Source organism: Scomber scombrus, chromosome 14 (genome assembly GCF_963691925.1).
Source record: "Scomber scombrus chromosome 14, fScoSco1.1, whole genome shotgun sequence".
NCBI lineage: Eukaryota > Metazoa > Chordata > Actinopteri > Scombriformes > Scombridae > Scomber > Scomber scombrus.
This window is the reverse complement of record NC_084983.1, coordinates 14,754,915-14,773,090: the sequence shown is the minus strand read 5'-3', so window position 1 is coordinate 14,773,090 and position 18,176 is coordinate 14,754,915. Positions and strand designations below refer to the sequence as shown.

Sequence of the window (18,176 nt, the reverse complement as noted above, 5' to 3'; positions counted from 1 at the left end):
GTTTAATCATGTTACAGCATCATATGGACAGAGGAGATTACATCCTCTGAAAGAGAGGCAGATATGTAAAAGATTTATCTTGGGACATACCAGCCTGCTAGGAAATACCTGTTCCAATCTACAGGCATTGTTCTTCACTGCATTGATTCACTTTAGAAAGATTGTCTCTGCTCAAGGTTTTTTTTTTTTTTTTTTTTAATGCCATGCTATGGAATGTTACAGTAATGATGTTTTTATCGGAGACAAGGGAGGAGAGAAACATAGAAAATACTATCTAACTACACAAATGCACCCATGCCCCATGTTGCCTTGCTTTATTGTAAGTAAAGTTATATTATGATTTGAAGCACTACAGCGATAGCCAACATTTTAAGATGTGCTCTGAAGAAGAGATCATTTGCACTCACTGGCTACAAGGTTCCAGTTTTATAAACATTTCCATTCTCTGAATTTACCATTTGTGTTCCTTTTTATTCTAATGTTAGTGTAAGTCTTATGTAGGTAGAAACCTCATTAGTTTGCAGTATTCTGCAGTAGAAATTGAGCATCTACATATATTTCCCATCCAGCCATCCTTGAGGATCTGGCTGTCATCAGTAGGGCAATACAATACAATATTTGTACTATGTGGGGCCACAATTATACTGCAGAGCCAAATAGAAATGTCAGGGTGTATGTCCATCAACAAGTTAAGATGAAATCTTAGAAGAATGAAGACTTATCTAAACAGTCTTCCTTTAACAGTATTCTTATTTGATGGCACTTTCATCTAGTACATTTCAAAATTGTTTCTATCAGAAAGATAGTAGTAAATAGTGTCAATGAAGAAGTGAAGTCAGTCTATTGCCACACTGCAGTAAGGGATATGCAAAACAATGATGACAACTCATTTAGGGATACAAATAATTGTGCCAAATGTGTGTGTGTGTGTGTATGTGTGTGTGTGTGTGTGTGTGTGTGTGTGTGTGTGTGTGTGTGTGTGTGTGTGTGTGTGTGTGTGTGTGTGTGTGTGTGTGTGTGTGTGTGTGTGTGTGTGTGTGTGTGTGTGTGTGTGTGTGTGTGTAGGCATGGAACGTGACACATTGCCTGATTGCTGCTAAATTGTCAGAAGACCTCAGTTGTGGTGCTGAGTTCAAAGTAATGGAAATGTGTTTGTGAAAGCCCGACTCCAGTGAGAGTTGATGTGTCATTTCTAGCCTCCCCGAGGATAATACACCGTCTGACAGTGCTCTAATACCTGCACTGATGTCGTCAAAATGCAGCCTCCTTCACTTTGGTACAACATTAATTCACTTAGGAAAATAGCAAAACAAGAGTGGCAACGCTCTGTGTTTACTTGTGTGCATGGCTGCCTGCATCTACTGTTCATGCGTGATTAAGTGTCTATATGTCTGTGCACACCGGGTTAACATTAGACCTCAAATTCTGCATCAAAGGTAAGTGGTGAGAAAAGCACTGGAAAAACTCTAAGTGTGACTGCTAGTGCTCTCTAGCCCCATTTTTCCTTCCCCCCAGGTCAAAGTCAAGTTCAGTCTGCTGTTCTCCTTCCATATTTTTCTCCACCACCACCCTCTCTCCCTCTGTGACACACACACACACACACACACACACACACACACACACACACACACACACATGCAAACACGCACACACGCACACAAATTTTCCTTCACTTTTGCTGAAAAAAAAGGCCCAGGGGTGTCTGCTAGATTTAGTACTTTATCAGATTAAACTCTACAGTACCTGTCTCCCTGAGCGCTGCGCTCTGCATGGCTGCACAGTCTGACTCAAAGTGAGTGTTGTCATCTCCTTGTACCCTGCCAAGGAGAGAGGACATTCAGGCACTTACGGCTGGGTGCATATGGCCACAGCTTAGTTTGTGGAATTGTAGATTAGCTCAGAAGATTTCTTGGAAACTTATTCCTTCATTTCAATATTTCAGTATTAGGACAGCCTTTACTTTTGGTCACAAAATCCAGAAACAGCAGAATTGCTCAGTTTGTACATTTATGCACGCCTTGTAGATAAAAAGTGGTGTTATTGCCCAATGCAATGAGGTAGGTTGACTAAGAACAAGAGGAATTTGGTTTTACCTGCTGCATTATACGGCACACTTCCATCTTTTATTGGACATCCAATAAAAGTATGCTCCATTTCCTCAAAATCTAAACACAAATTCAAAACGGCACACTCATCTTCACAAACTTCAGACTTCCATGTCAGAACCAAACTCTTCACTCAAAACCATGTAATCTGACATCTAAACCAAACTTTGCCTTCAGACATCACACAAAATCCATCAAATACACATACTCTACAAAATAGCCATTACACACCATGTAACGTAAAAACATGTTAGTGCAATGAATAATGGTGCTTATGATTTCCCCCAGAACATTCTCTTAACATTATGAACATACTATAGACACATGTAAAAACAATTATTTTTTTATTTTTTTATTCCTCAATGTACTGTAGTAAAATACACTGAAATTTAGTGAAAAGTAAATATAAAAATATGCAAACTGATAAGGAACATAGAATACAGTTAAATAATTTCCATATATTTACCAATATAAACCAGTGAGAAAAAAACTGAAAGAAATCATGTATATTCTGCCTCAGGTCTTTGTGGATCTATTGTTCTAAAAAAATAAATGAACTGACCCATGGCCCTGTTATATCTGTCCTGAGGTTCTGATTGGTGTGTGAAAAATGTTGAGTCTTAGTGTTTCCGCCTGGGGAATTATGTATTAATTGGGTTCCAGCTGTGATGACTTGAGTTAATGATATTGAATGCCAGTGTTTTCAACAAGAGCAAGAGTGAAAGCAGGGAAATGTTTATAGTTTCAGGGCTGCCTTTTGGTAGAAGGTGTTGTGGTTTGCAATGTTTAGTTAAAAAGCCCAATTATAGTGTGTAAGCAACTGAGATAAACTGTAATTTTCCTTGCATACACGTATCCCATCTTGAACATAACTTTGCAAGCAGGGCTTTTGGGTACATCCTGCATTGCCCATTTTCTTCTTTTTTTTCTATTTTTTGCCTCCTGCCACATACAGTTTAAAATATGCTTTTGAAAAGAAAAGGACATAAATGATGAAATCATCAACACTTTCCACATTAGCATCTAGTGAAATATAAACAAGAAATGGAAATCTCCCATCACAATATCATTGCTTCCAAACATTTCTGTCCTTTGACTGTATAAAGTGTCTACTTGCAGACCCCTTGAGCCACTGTCTTTCCATATATTGTCCTCATATATTGTCCGTATCATATTGCGTTTTTTAAATCTTATGAATAAGAACCTTTGCTTGTAATATACACATCAATAAACATATAATTTCTTTCTTGCCTGCTCTCAATTTAAGATATGATCAGTATAATTGAATGAAAAGAACCGTAAGTCCAAGGCAAATATTTACAGATTTCACTACAGCAGGCACCACCTTCAAAACAAAGGGGCCCTCTTACCAGCTGAGAATTCTCTAGAAACTGTACTTAAAGGTGCAGTGACACACAAATGGCTGCAGACACACCACACATAGTAATTATCACAATTTGGCTTTACACCTTCCCTAGCCCTCACACATATTTCAGAGTGCTAAACCACAGGCATGGACCCAGAGGGGAGAGAGGATGCGGTTCTCACTCATCCGTCATCACTCAACTCCCTCTCGAAGTGTTAAGAATCTGTCGTCCCTTAGCTCAGATGGGACATGTGTGAATGCAGACATGTACATTAACAGCAGTTTCCTCTCTGATCATAGAAGGAATGTGTGGCAGATTGCTTACATACAGTTTACAGATGTGTTACAGTGTTTCCGCTGCTATTGTTGAGGCATGCATTAATGTAACTAATAATCATCCCAAAAAACTCCCTTACAGCCCCTGCATTGTTTACCAGCATATTTGGTCAGATGTGTTTACATATTTTTTTCCCCACCTACACAATCTGTAATTTTCCTTGTACTCTACCATTGTGCAAATACACAAATTCTATTAGCATTACAGACCAGCGCTACATCTGTTCAGTGAAGATGAGTGCGTAAGAGGGAAAGGTATGACAGAAAGATAGAGGCAATGAGGAAACAAGTCTTTAGATGGAGAGAGGGCGAAGGCTGCACTTGATGTGTGATACTAACTGGTTATTGTTACCCTGGGATGTCACTTAGTCTGTTGAGTCGAGACTCAGAATATAACTGCAGTAAATTTCTTCAGTCTCTTAGTTAAGTACACTGTGCTTAGCTTCTGGTATCTGGCCCAGTTAAAATATATAAATAAAATATGGAAGTTCATATATCAGTTAAGTAATATTCAGGAAAAAAAGGGTTTGATCACAAAAAAAAGCATACTATTTTTGGATTATATGCATGAATATAAGAAAGGAGTCGAGTGAGAGAGAATAGGAAACAGAGGAACTTTTATTCCTGTCTTCCTGTCAGCGTTTTTGACTTGACAGGGGGGTTTGTGAAAGATGAAGCTGTCAAATACACTTTGGACTGTCTCCCCTTTGCTGCCTGAGGAAACAATGCCAGTTCAAACAAGCCTTTGAGCTGTCTAGGGGGCCGCTTTCTCTCTGTCTCACCATCTCACTATGCAACATTCAGAGAGGGACTCACACACACGTACGCGCGCGCGCACACACACACAGAGGCCTTGTTTTTCAGCGCTAACTGCATCTTTTTTTGCCATGTACTTAGTTGTTTCTGTCACAAGAATGGTAACAAGGAGGTGGGATAAAAGGCCAGGAGAGGTTGAAAGGTCAGGCTTCCCTCTGGTTTAACTTAAGACTAATAGCTTGTCGCTGTTTGACCTCAGCTGCTGACATGTCTAATGTTACCACAAGTGCATGCATAAGGAGAAAAGACAAGCAGCATTAATATTTAACAAAAAGTAAAATAACAAGGTCACAAATGCAAATCCTGCTACAAAGGTGGTCAACGTATGATGTTGAATGCCATTAAACAGGTTATCAATTTGTCAGCTGCAGGCATCAATCAGCACTTTGATATGAAGTGATATGAGATAACGAGAGCACTAAAAAGACCAAATAATCTGCATCAAATGTGTGCTGATCAAAAGGGTCTGAAAATTCATGGCAGAATGTCAAACACAGTAAAACTGCATCAGTGGAGACAAGATCACAACAGGGAATTATGAACCTTTAGCGTAGAATATACAAGACTGACTGTTGATTACTGTCTCTTTTCTGTGCTCTCCAGCCCCAGTGTTTTACTTCGGAGAGGTGGAGTATCATGTCGATGAGAGTGATGGATATGTAGAGGTCAAAGTGTGGAGGACAGGAACTGATCTTTCTAAAACTGGCACTGTCACTGTTCGCTCCCGCAAGGCTGAACCTGTCTCAGCAGAAGGTAGGCTCCATGTCATAGAGTCAAGTGTTGCTTGTGACTGAATCTACTAATAAGATCATTTGTCTCCTTCCTGTATGTCAACTCAATTCAATTTTTTATTTTTTTTTTCCAACCCATCATTGCATCCTCCAGCTGGTATTGACTACGTGGGCATTAGCCGTAACCTTGACTTTGCTCCGGGCGTCAGCATGCAGACGTTCAGGGTCACCATTCTGGATGACCTGGGACAGCCGGAGCTGGAGGGGACTGAGAGCTTTGACCTGGTCCTACGTATGGCAGTGAATGGAATCCTGGGAGAACCTGGGAAGGCTTCAGTATTAATCAATGATTCTGTGTCTGACTGTAAGTGATTTGTTTTACGACATGTTTTTCTTTTCTCATCTACATTTTTTTTCTTTACTGTTAGTGTGAAGCATATTGAATTGGATGTTCTTTTAAGAAATGCAGTTTTTATTGATAGTGAGTTGTACCAATGCACCAATTGTAAAAGCTGTAAAAATGCTACAAAGTCCTAGAAACATTTCTCTGAGAAGATTTTTTGTACCCACATTCCATTTTTATATTAAAAGTCACCTTTAGTAGCGATGTTTCATCAGAAAAAAAAACATGTTGTGACAGTTATGTTAATTGTTTTGCTGTTTAAAATCAGTTTAATCAATCGATTTCAGCTTAGACAGAATGAGACAAATGATTAATGCCTTTGCCATACATGATGTTTGAACTATGCTGTTGTCTGACAGTGCCCAAGGTCCAGTTCCGTGAGCCGGTGTACATTGGAGAGGAGCACGACCGTCAGATTGCAGCCACAGTGTACCGCAATGGTGACATCAGACACAAATCCACTGTCCGCTGTTACACCCGTCAGGGAACTGCACAGGTTGTCTCTGACTTCGACGAGCGACCTAATACAGATGCATCCATCATCACTTTCTTACCAGGTACATCAGTGATCACACAAATGCATCACACTTGTTTTCTTTGTCTTTTTTTAATCAACGTGTATCTTGATAGCTGACACCGTTTTAATTAAAGAAACAGCTCTTCCAGGTATTTTCAGGTTTTTTTCTCACCTTTTTTGACAAAATCAACAATAATTTGCAAGTTTAACTATGCCCCACAAATTTTTATTTTATTTTTTTTATTTTTTTCCAAATACATGCACAGTGCTTCCAAAACCTCTGGAGGAACTGAATACAGGGGGACATTTTTGGATGTTATTCTATCCTTTCTTCTACCTCAACATTTTTTTGACCTGTCCTGTCATCTCACTGTACACTGTAGGTGAGGCAGAGAAGCAGTGTATTCTGTCACTGGTTGATGACACACTGTACGAGGAAGGAGAAGAGCTGCGGTTGGTCTTAGGAAACCCAAAAAGTGATTCACAGTTTGGTGCATCAGTGGGAGTTTTGAATGAGGCCCTGGTAAAAATCAAGGACACAGCTGACAGTAAGTGAGATAAAGAGGGGTGACACAGAGGTGGAGATAAATGGGAATTCAACTAATTGTTAAATAATAATCACTTTATCCAGCTTTTTATTTAGCTAAATGGTTGTAAGCATAGTATAACTGAATGTTTCTATTGTATAATTGCCATTTAATTTATAATTTAAGGTTTATTTACATAATCAAACAATGTGTTAGCATTTGATCATATTTTCTCCCATTTCTGTGCACCATAGAACCCATCATCCGTTTTGTGGAAACCAAGTTCAGTGTTAGTGAACCCAAGGAGGCCAGCTCCGTGGCAACTGTGAGGATCCCTGTGGTTCGAGTGGGTGACACATCAAAGGTATCCATTGTTCGTGTTCACACCAAAGATGGGTCAGCAGTCTCAGGAGAGGACTACTACCCCGTGTCCCAAGGTAAGATCCTTTTATGGCTATGATAGTTAAATCAATACTGTGCTGTTTTAATGATAAACAAACATGATTTTATTCACAGCAACTAGGGATGTCACAATATAAAAATTTCACTAGCCGCCAAAAGAATTCACAATTACGATATTTTCACGATATTGATAGAGACTTCTTTTTTTTTTAAATTGCGATTAGTGAAATCATCTTTAACTCTGTTAATGTTGGGGGAGAGAGACAAGGCGAGAAGGGAAAGAAATTAAAATGATTTAGGCTGCTGGAATTATTTACTTATAATTATTATCATATGTGTACCATCCACATTTCATTTTTTAAATATTCCAGTTATCATCAATACCGGTATATTGCGACACCTCTAACAGTAACATTACTCACTTAAATTAATAAAAATGGGGCAGTGCAGACTTTTCAAATCAAGCTATAATTAAATAGCAAACCCATGCACCTCTACTGTGACTTTGACAAAAAAATGATGTACATTTCCCAAGAGTTAAGTAACTGATTTGGATCCTCCAAATCTAAAACACATCAGCAAGGTTCACAAAACTAAATGTATTTGTACTAAATAAACTTAAATACTAAAAACCCCAACAACAGCAGTTTATGGCCTAACACGCATTTTTTTGTGTTTTGACACCTTCATTGTTTTCATTGGTTTGTGGTCTTGTGGCCTCTTCTTCATATTTTTTATTGTGATATTACAACATCTGATGCAAATACAGGCATCTGCCCCTCAAGACATCATTCTATATCACTGTCAAAAACTTTCCAGGATACAATTTAGTTTTTATTGGCCTGCACTGCAGATATCCTTCTAAAAATATTGTTAATCAATTTCTTGCAACTAATAAGAACATTTTTGTCAAGTGTGAAACAAGGCTCCCTATAGGAATGATGAATGTAATGAAAGTGGGCATGGGCATAGGGATTTATTTGGGCAAGGGTCATTGATTTGTAATTTCATTCCAAATGGGGAAAGGTAATTTCTTCAGAAGTCCAGTGGAGGGTCATGTAATTTTTAATTGAATGTGAACAGTCATGCTTTGTCAGCAGGGTGAAATCCTCCTTCCTATCCACTCAGCTTTGAGCACAGTGAACGTTTCCTAATCAAGGCTTGAAATATTTATGAATACATCCGGTCTATTCAAATCATACCTGCCTACCCACTGTTCAAATAGTGCAAGTATCCCAGCAGTGTCTTGAATCATGCAGTGTTGAATTTCCCACTTTGCACAATATTTTCTCAGCGCAGCACATTTCTAATGCAAAGCTATTACTTACTATACCTCAAAAGGTGATGGACCACCTTTGGCACTATGCAAATAGAAACCTTTAGCTAAGTGTGTATTCTTCTGAAGCAATAAAACATGAACTGGGCTAACCTGTGAGGCTTTTCTTTTTTATGGAAAACTAAATTCAGAAAACTTTAACCTTAATGTCACTTGAATATTTTTTATCTCCACAGCATAATCACCAGCAAAAATTACTGAAGTTGCCTGAGCCATCGATGTTTGTGCTGTAATGTGTGTTGTATTTACAACAAAATAGCTACATATCTTCCCTACATGTGTGTGTATCAATGTGTGTTTGTTTGTGCCCAGACATTGAGTTCAAACAGGGCGACAAGGAACACGTAGTGGAGGTGGAGGTGCTGTACGATGGGGTCAGAGAGATGAGGGAAGCCTTGACTCTTCACCTGAAGCCTGATGAAAATATGGTGGCTGAAACTCAGGTCAGAAATGTTTACATACCCAACCATCACACAGCAATCACACAAAATCCAGACTGACAGGAATTTCAGTGTAATGAAAAAGTAAAGAGATGAAAAACGTTTTATCTTTTCTGATTTGACCCACATTTATCCAGGTCAGGCCCACTGAGATCAGTGATTTTCTTTGACAAGGGTGTCCTGGCCCAGACAACAACCACCACTTCACTTTAGTTGCGGCTTGAAAAGCGGTGAAAACATTTCACAATAAATAATAGATTATCTTAGAAAAAAACTGCAAGCAAAGAAAGGAAGCAGAGAAAGAGAAATGAGAGACGTAAAAAGGAAACACTTTGAATCAGCCATCACTGTTAGATCATCATCTTCCTGCACATCCAGTTCTGTGATGAGTTTCATCATTACATTGACAGTAATTCATGATGTCTTTATTGACAAACAGCAACATGTCTATATTTGTCACTCAGCCCTGTCTTCTTTTTCTGGAACAGGTAACTAAAGTGATAGTTTACATTGAGGAGACCAACAGCATGGCTGATGTCACCTTCCCCTCTCTGCCTCATGTGGTGTCGCTGCTCCATTACGATGATGTCGCCAGGACACCAGATAATCTCCACCCACCAGCTGGTTACCCCGTCATCTGTGTCACAGTGAGTCAAACTGAAATGAACTGAAATACAGAATAGAATTTAGTCAGATTGCACAGAAACAGTACACTTTAGCAACAACCAGGGAACTTGACACAATACTGTTAAATGTGTTGGCTTTTCCTGCAAAGCGGTAGCAGAACCTAATCAGGACCCACATCCTGTGGGAGTAGAGGGCACATTGTTATCCCTCAGGACTAATTCTTTCCTTCAGCCAAAGTTAAAATGTCCTTCTGGAGTTACCCAGTCTGCCCTTAAAAGACACATTACACTGTTTAGTAGGCCACAGTCCTCGTGCTTTCATACACTGGAGAATAACTTTCACTCTTGAATACAGGCTGAGTGAGACATTTAAATGGATTTTTGTGATGTGTAAAGCCACTTGCTTCTCAGGTGACCGCTGTGGGTGCGTAGGACACTCAGTTGAGTTTGTCTGTTTCTCTGTTTTGTGGTCAGCTGTGTATGAGGTGCCCCAGGGAGATAAAATGAAGTAGTCTTGTCAAAACTGAAGTGTTGAGTGCTGTACCAGGTGGCACAGTGTCAACAGATTTAAAATTATACCTGCAGAAAGACTTAAAAGTTTACCTTTCCTTCTTTCCAATTGTAAAAAAAAACTTTAAGAACACAAATGTGAAAACAAAACCCTGAAACATCTGGATTTCCTTGGCAACAATTACTTACTTGTTTGTATTCTGTACCTCTCTCTCTCCTTTTGTCCTCCGGCATCTGCTGCATTTTTTCTCATCTCTCTGCTGTCCCTAACCACCTGCCTACTCCTGCTACATTTTCTATCCATCCTCTAGGCTTGCAACACAAAATACCCAGACTATGACAAGACGGGCTCTATCTGTGTCAGCGAGCACATCAACAACACCTTGACCCGCTACCGCTGGCTCATCAGCGCCCCAGCTGGCCCTGATGGCGTCACCAGTCCCATGAGGGAGGTGGACTTTGACACTTTCTTTACATCCTCCAAGATGATCACATTGGACTCGGTCTACTTCCAAACAGGGTCCAGGGTTCAGTGTGCTGCTAGGGCTGTTAATTCTAACGGGGATGAAGGTTTAGAGCTCAGCAGCCCCATTGTCACTGTCAGCCAGCAGGAAGGTAAGGACAGAACAATGAGCCTCCATCTCCATGTTTTATGTTCCCAGTCTTCTAAATGGGGAATTAAACAGAGATTGGGCCCCATGTTGCCAAGATAATAAAAAGGGCTTTGTTTACCAAGCATTATGATTGTACAGGAATAGAGCTTTTGAGTAAACAGGTCTTACTGCATGTGGAGAACACAGTCTATAATAACTGCATAAAAACACACCATAATTACTAGAAAACAAGTATTGTCAATGCAGCTTCTCTGATCCCTTGCTGTTGTTTATTTATTCTTTTTTTCAGCTATTTAAGAACTCTTATGATTAATTAAAGATTAAAGAAATGTAATGTCAGAAGGAAATACAAAGGAGTCTTTGTAGACCATTTTGCAAATAATAAAATTATAAATTCATTGCAGAGGTTACAACATTTTTGCTGTTTACAACAACCACAATAAACCATTATTCATTGTTAAAAGCTATATGCTTGAGGCTCGGAGCTCTCACTCTGTCTTGGATGATAAAACGTCTCTCTTTTGCTGTTGCTATCACTTATGCTGTGCTCACTCCACCCACACATCCTGAATGTAATGCACGTTCATGCATACTCTGTCAGGGTGGGTGCAAGGCATTCTTAGCAATGTGGAAATCACTACCTGACGCAGTAATAGATCAGGCAGATTATGAGAAAAAATCATGTTTTACAGGACATTACAGTATTTATTTAGACATGTTTTTTCACAAAAGTAATAACCTGCATACACAATCATAGCAATTCACTCTGTCTAGTGTTTCGATCTGTCCTTGTGCTCAGACCCTTCTCTTCTCCTCTGTCACATAAAGGTATGTGTCAACCACGTAAAATGGGTACCGTTGGTGCTGAGCCTTTCTCTGCCAAGCTCCGCTACACTGGAGCAGACGACCCGAAACACCCCAACCTCATCAAAGTGACTGTCACCATGCCTCACATAGATGGTAGGTAGGAGCTGGAGGCAGGACTCGTACCACAGATGAAGTGAAGTGTAATGTAGTGTGTGTAATATTCACGTCTGGGGATCCTCAGGAGCGTGACAGCTAGAATATAGATCTTGCCGGGTTGTATCGAACCCCGCTGTACAAACCCTCCAGCACACCCGCTACTTAATATTCCCCTCTTGATTTTTAATCAGTTTCCTTCTGCCTCGTCTCCTCCAGGTTTCCTTCTTCCTTTTTTCTCTGGCTCCCCTGCTTTCTTTTTCCTCACTTTCCCCCCTTTCTCTCAACAGTGTCTTTCTTCTAAGTTTCTGAAATAATCACCTCTCTCAGTATGGGTATCAAAGATAGTAGCAAGCAGCCAGAGTCACACTGTCTCTCTATACCTTGCAGGCATGCTTCCAGTAATCTCCACTCGCCCTCTCATGAACTTTGAGCTGACTCTCAGTCCCGATGGTACCCGGGTTGGAAACCACCGCTGCTCCAACCTGCTTGACTACAATGAGGTCACCACAGGTCACAGCTTCATCACCGCTTCAACGCGCAACCCTGAAAGCATGGGAGACACAGCGCCCTATCAGTTCAGTAGTACTCTGCGGGGGAACAGCACACTGCGCTTCTACAGGAATCTCAACCTGGAGGCCTGTCTCTGGGAGTTCACCAGCTACTATCACATGTCTGAGCTGCTCACCGACTGTGGAGGCACCATAGGGACTGATGGACAGGTGTGCATGGGTGAATGTGTGTTTTTGTGGGTTTCTGTGTACATTTGTCCACCGCGTATAAATTCCTATCTAGGGTTTGTATGGACATCTGTTTAACTGTTAGCCTTTGCGTGTGTGTCCACCTGTGTGTGTTTATATCTGTATGTTCAGTCTATTTACAGCCTGTTGAATGAGAGGGTCGCACAGACAGAACGGCACCATATCTGTTTGCCTGCATTTACGTCTCATTTGGTGCATGTTTGTGTGTGTGTGTGTGTGTGTGTGTGTGTGTGTGTGTGTGTGTGTGTGTGTGTGTGTGTGTGTGTGTGTGTGTGTGTGTGTGTGTGTGTGTGTGTGTGTGTGTGTGTGTTTGCCAGCTTTGTATCCCAGCATGTGATTGACAACTTTTAGTGTGCATGCACACAAATGCACACAGAGACATACACACTCACACACAGTATTGCCAACCTATCAGCCACCCCCTGTAATGCTCACCACTTCCAACATGGAACTTTGAAGCTTAGATTCACAGGAAATCTGTGAAATCATAAAAGGAAATATAGTTATCTTGGAGTACACTAATATAATCCACAGGTTAAGGGCAGAAATCTCATTTACCTATTACTCTGCTTTAATCAGATTTTATTTCACTGGCTGGCTGGTGTGACAGTTGATTTAAGAGATTTCAGCTCACCAAAGAAGTCAGCCATTGTTGCTACATGTTGCCATTATGTTCAACAGTCAGTTAGATTCTAGCAAACTTTCAGTAGCAATTTGCTGTTGTTGCATCATTGGAGCAGATCTTGCAATTGTTGCTTGTGTTGTATACTGTACAGAGCTAAAGTATTCTCCTGGTTATTATTGCTATTGTGGATTAGGAGACAGACCCTTGCTCCCTTGCTCATGTCCTGCTGCTCTTTTGTGTTCCTCCAGCCTTTGATCTGTGAGCTTCTTGTGGCTGATCAGACTGCTGTGTGTGTGTGTGTGTGTGTGTGTGTGTGTGTGTGTGTGTGTGTGTGTGTGTGTGTGTGTGTGTGTGTGTGTGTGTGTGTGTGTGTGTGTGTGTGTGTGTGTGTGTGTGTGTGTGTGTGTGTGTGTGCGTGCGTGCATGCGTGCATGTGTGTGTGTTTGAGAAAGACATGGAGAAGTATGATAGATAGACATTAATTTACTTGTCCCCAGTTACAACACAAACTGCTTGTATAGTTACACATGACACCCGTCATCCACAAGACCACACAAGTCCACTTCGTTATAAGAGATCACTGTCACTTGGGTTGTGTGTTTTTTGTCCAAGGACTGTCAAAGGAAAAATATTTTAAAATGTTTTAAAAAGAAACTTTCTCAACCTTGTCCTCCCACCAGGGTGCAAGAAGCAAAGACACAGAAATAATTGAATGATCCACCTACCTTTGAACAACAAAAGACAAAATTGACATTTAAAGAATTTTAAATTCTGGCCGTAGTCATCTTGATCAGTGGTTTATTCTATTATAGCCAAAGGCTCTTAGGTTTTCAGGAAACCTTTGTATTTTGTCCTATATAACTGTTGTACAGTATGTGTTTCAAAAAGTCAAACTTGCAAGGAAAAAAAAGACCATGACATTTCAAGGCAGTCAGAAATACTATTATTTATTCTGTATCATTGCTATCTTTATTCTGTATCAGTTAATCAAAAATTATTTTAGGAGGTTGTCGTAATAAAATTAGGGCCTCTAAAACTGTAGGGTTGAGTTGGTTTGTCTCTTAGTTAGCTGTCCTTTAATTGTTAATTTGGATCCTGGTTCCGTGATTCATAACTTATCCTTCAAAGACACTGTAGTGGATTGGGTAAATTTCAGCTGTGTTTAAAGTGTCTTTGATGGAGATTCTGTTAGCAGAAATATTATACAAGACACTTAATGTAGTGGTAATTTGTGTTCAAATGTTTTAGACGGCCTCATGTTACAGTATGTGTTGCCAAGAGATGAAGAATGGTTTAATAGAGAAGGGAAAGCACTAAATGGATTAGGAGTCACAGTCTTTTACTTTTTTACTGAAAACATCTTCTGCCAAATTGCTCTCCTTAGTTTCTCTTGCCAGTTAATCTTCTGCCCAGTATTTGTTTTAGTAATTCACTTTGCAAATTGACACATATGTTTTCACTTCAAGTCAAACAACATTTCTACGGCACACTCTAACTATATCAAACGTGTGTTGGCACATACATCAAATCTTCAGGCATACATTATTTTAGAAACAATGTTGGTAAACAGAGACACCTAGTGGCTGGTTTTAGTTAATATAGACTTCAAGTTATATGTATGTTATCCTGTGTAGTTGAACTGACACTTTTTTTTAAATTTACAAAAGCAAACAAAATGTAGTCAGATTATTTTCCAAAGCGTTTGTAATTACAAATTAATATTTTATAGATCACATCTGGACTTCATTAATGATTAAACTAATTATCATGTTTTGAAATACTTGGATAACCTTAAAAAAAGAAAACCAAAATAGAAAATAACAATACAAGCCCACATTACTGCCCACTGCGGTTCCTTGTAAACAACACAGGAAGACTTTTGTGCATGTTTGACAACCTTGAGTAGGAGTGAAAATAGTCCAAGTACCTTGTGGAGGAGAATTATGTGTGCATCTGTTACATCTTCTCAGTGCTTATTATAGCTTATCGACCCACAATCACCTTTTAATCTAAAAGGAAAATACAGTTTTTGTAATACAATTCAATTCAATTCCTTTTTTATTTATATAGCGCCAAGTCACAACAGAAGTTATCTCAAGACACTTTTCATAGAGAGTAGGTCTAGACCATAATGTTTAATTTACAGACACCCAGCATTTCGCTGTGAGCAAGCACTTAGTGACAGCAACAAGGAAAAACTCCCCTTTAATGGGAAGAAACCTCAAGCAGAACCATCCTCTAGGTAGGCGGCCATCTGCCTTGACTGGCTGGGTTGAGAGAGAAAGAAGGAGAAGGAGAGAGAAACATAGAGAAGCACATACTGAGGATTTTTTTTTTTTTTTGCTTTACAGTATCAAACACAATTTCAAAGTAAATAAGTAATGTTCCTTGTTAATAATGGCTTTTAAATTTGAACTGTTTTTAATTTAGGATAATGAAGCAAAACAGTGTTCAAGTCTGGATGGAATCAATTGATTTAGTTTTCTAAGACATCAAAATCTCACTTCACTCAACATCCTTACAGGTGCTGAACCTGGTCCAGTCTTATGTGACCCTGCGGGTGCCGCTTTATGTTTCATATGTGTTCCACTCCCCCGTCGGCACGGGTGGCTGGCAGCACTTTGACCTGCAGTCAGAGCTGCGCCTCACTTTTGTATACGATACAGCCATCCTCTGGAAAGATGGAATCGGCAGCCCTCCACAGGCCGAGCTTCAAGGTTAGTCTCCAAGATTATGTGTCTAGTGGATATGATCCACAAAAAAACTAAAAAATAATAGTTTTGTGGAATTAAGTGTCTGTGTATATGTCCTTTTCCCAGGTGCGTTGTATCCTACCAGTATGCGCATCAATGAACAGGGACGTTTGGTGGTAAATTTTCGCACCAAGGCTCGTTTCAGGGGTTTGTTTGTGGAGTCTCACTCTGGAGGCAGAATAAAAAGAGCTGGTGAGACTGACAGACTATTGTCATTGTATCAGTTTTACTATTCTTCAATAATATAACCATTGCTAAAGATACAATATTAATTTCTCCTACTCTTAGCAACCTCCATGTCATCCATGGTGATGAGTGTGGACCACCCTGGCCTGACCTTTAACCTCACCTTAGTGAGGAGTGAACCTACTTACAACCAGCCAGTCCAGCAGTGGACCTTTACCTCTGACTTTGCTGTAAGTATGACAGGATGAAATTGTTTTTTGCCCTAACCCTAACCCGAGGTGAAACATCAATTGTGCAAATAGCAGTTACAGACTGACACCAAAGTATTGGTCCCTTCTGCTCCGCACAGGTGAGAGACTACTCAGGGACCTACACAGTGAAGCTTATCCCATGTACAACCGCACAGAATATGGAATACACTGTTCCACCTGTCTGCAGTCCCAGAGAACCAATCACCTTTGACCTAGACATCAGATTCCAGCAAGTAAGGAGGTCTTTGTTTGGAATTACTGATCATACGATCCAAAAGTGCCATGTTTCTTTGTTGTAGGAAAACCTTCCTTTTTTCTCTGTGTCTTTTGTCATTTGCTCTCTCTCTCTTCCTTCACTTACTATCTGCATCTTTTTCCAGGTGAGTGACCCAGTTGCAGTGGAGTTCAGTCTGAACACTCAGATGTTCTTGCTGTCCAAGAGGAGCTTGTGGCTCTCTGATGGCTCCATGGGTTTTGGTCAGGAAAGTGACATAGCCTTTTCTGAGGGTAAGCCCTCTGACAAGTTCAAATGACTTTTATCATCTGTTTAGTGAAGGTTTAAAGAATTAAACTAATGGTTGTGGGTTGTTTAAATGACATTTGTCAATTTAGCAATGGTTGATTTTCTACTTTTCAGGAAGCTTTTGGTTTGAGTTTATGCCAGCACAGTATAAAAATCAACTTGCAAAGATTTAGGTCTTGCTTGCTTTCATTAGTTATGTTTTTAAAGGAACCAACATCTGACATTTAGAACCTGGAATACAACTAACAAGCAAACATTGACATCTTGGAAAGGATCAAATGTATTTGGTCCCTTATTTCATCATAATATTGCATTCACTGCTTTAGATAAACAGGAACCAATTTGAATGTTGAAAATGAATCCTAAAACAATGGTATTCTGTAGATATTTATTAGCTATTTATTATATGGATTTGTAGCTCTTTGGCTAAAATGTGCAAAACCAGCAGTATGGCCCTTTAAGATCATTTACATTTGTGTATTTAATATTCTGTCCTTGCACTTTTAAGTGTGATTCATGTTCACAGCTTGGAGAAGGCTTTAGGATTCATGTCTTCATCCCTAATTTCAGGTGATACCATCTACGGTCGTGTCATGGTGGACCCAGTGCAGAACTTGGGAGACTCTTTCTTCTGTAGCATAGAGAAGGTGTTCCTCTGCACAGGTGCTGATGGATATGTACCGAAGTACAACCCGACCAAGTTTGAATTTGGCTGCCTGGCTGACTCTCCGTCATTGCTCTATAGATTCAAAATTCTTGTAAGTACATGTTACAATTTCAGTAGGCAGATGGATGTGAAATAACGTTACAATCAATACAAACATAATTTCCTTTCTACTTTTTTTGTTTTGTTTTGTTACTTTGTTTCTCCTCAATTTAACACACCTGACCAGGACAAAGCTCAGCCAGAGACTCAGGCGCGTGTGTTTGGTGATGTCAATTTTAATGCTGTGCTGGCAGTGGATGATCCATCAGCCATGTCCCTCGTCAGACAGCCAGGGTCTGACGGCTTTAGAGTGGACTCTACAGCCATGTTCCAGGTATCCTTCATTGTACTCAAGCCTCATAGTCAGTGACTTTTATTGTCAACCAGTAGCTAGTGTACTACTTTGTCATTCAATGTATAAAATGTCAAAACATTTTGAATATTGGCTTTGCTGCCCTGCTTATATGTATGCTGTATGTTTTGCCTTGACTGGTGTCATGGTTTTATATTGTATTGTCTGGTTTATTGGATCCACAGTGAAGGAAAGCAATTATGTTGTCTATTTGGCTTTTAATCAATTAAAAGCTGTGTCACAGCTTGAATGGTAAAAGTGTACTTTTGCCAAATATCCAAATTTAGTGCTGGCAGATCCCATGTAATCAAAAATAAGACATTTCTTCCT

The 18,176-nt window shown here is 39.8% G+C and overlaps 1 protein-coding gene across 1 annotated transcript in view; it reads left to right on the top strand.

Annotated features, from left to right (window-relative positions):
• The window catches only part of LOC133994434 (FRAS1-related extracellular matrix protein 2-like), a 60,236-nt gene that overhangs the window by 41,427 nt on the left and 633 nt on the right, over nucleotides 1–18,176 (top strand). Inside the window, exons 8-24 of the mRNA XM_062433687.1 lie at nucleotides 5,227–5,376; nucleotides 5,509–5,718; nucleotides 6,117–6,314; nucleotides 6,658–6,822; nucleotides 7,056–7,238; nucleotides 8,852–8,982; nucleotides 9,468–9,626; nucleotides 10,427–10,730; nucleotides 11,558–11,689; nucleotides 12,080–12,411; nucleotides 15,600–15,792; nucleotides 15,895–16,002; nucleotides 16,117–16,244; nucleotides 16,364–16,498; nucleotides 16,646–16,772; nucleotides 17,359–17,546; nucleotides 17,682–17,828. Of these exons, the coding sequence (XP_062289671.1) occupies nucleotides 5,227–5,376; nucleotides 5,509–5,718; nucleotides 6,117–6,314; nucleotides 6,658–6,822; nucleotides 7,056–7,238; nucleotides 8,852–8,982; nucleotides 9,468–9,626; nucleotides 10,427–10,730; nucleotides 11,558–11,689; nucleotides 12,080–12,411; nucleotides 15,600–15,792; nucleotides 15,895–16,002; nucleotides 16,117–16,244; nucleotides 16,364–16,498; nucleotides 16,646–16,772; nucleotides 17,359–17,546; nucleotides 17,682–17,828 (2,990 nt within the window). The remainder of the gene's footprint in view (nucleotides 1–5,226; nucleotides 5,377–5,508; nucleotides 5,719–6,116; nucleotides 6,315–6,657; nucleotides 6,823–7,055; nucleotides 7,239–8,851; nucleotides 8,983–9,467; nucleotides 9,627–10,426; nucleotides 10,731–11,557; nucleotides 11,690–12,079; nucleotides 12,412–15,599; nucleotides 15,793–15,894; nucleotides 16,003–16,116; nucleotides 16,245–16,363; nucleotides 16,499–16,645; nucleotides 16,773–17,358; nucleotides 17,547–17,681; nucleotides 17,829–18,176) is intronic.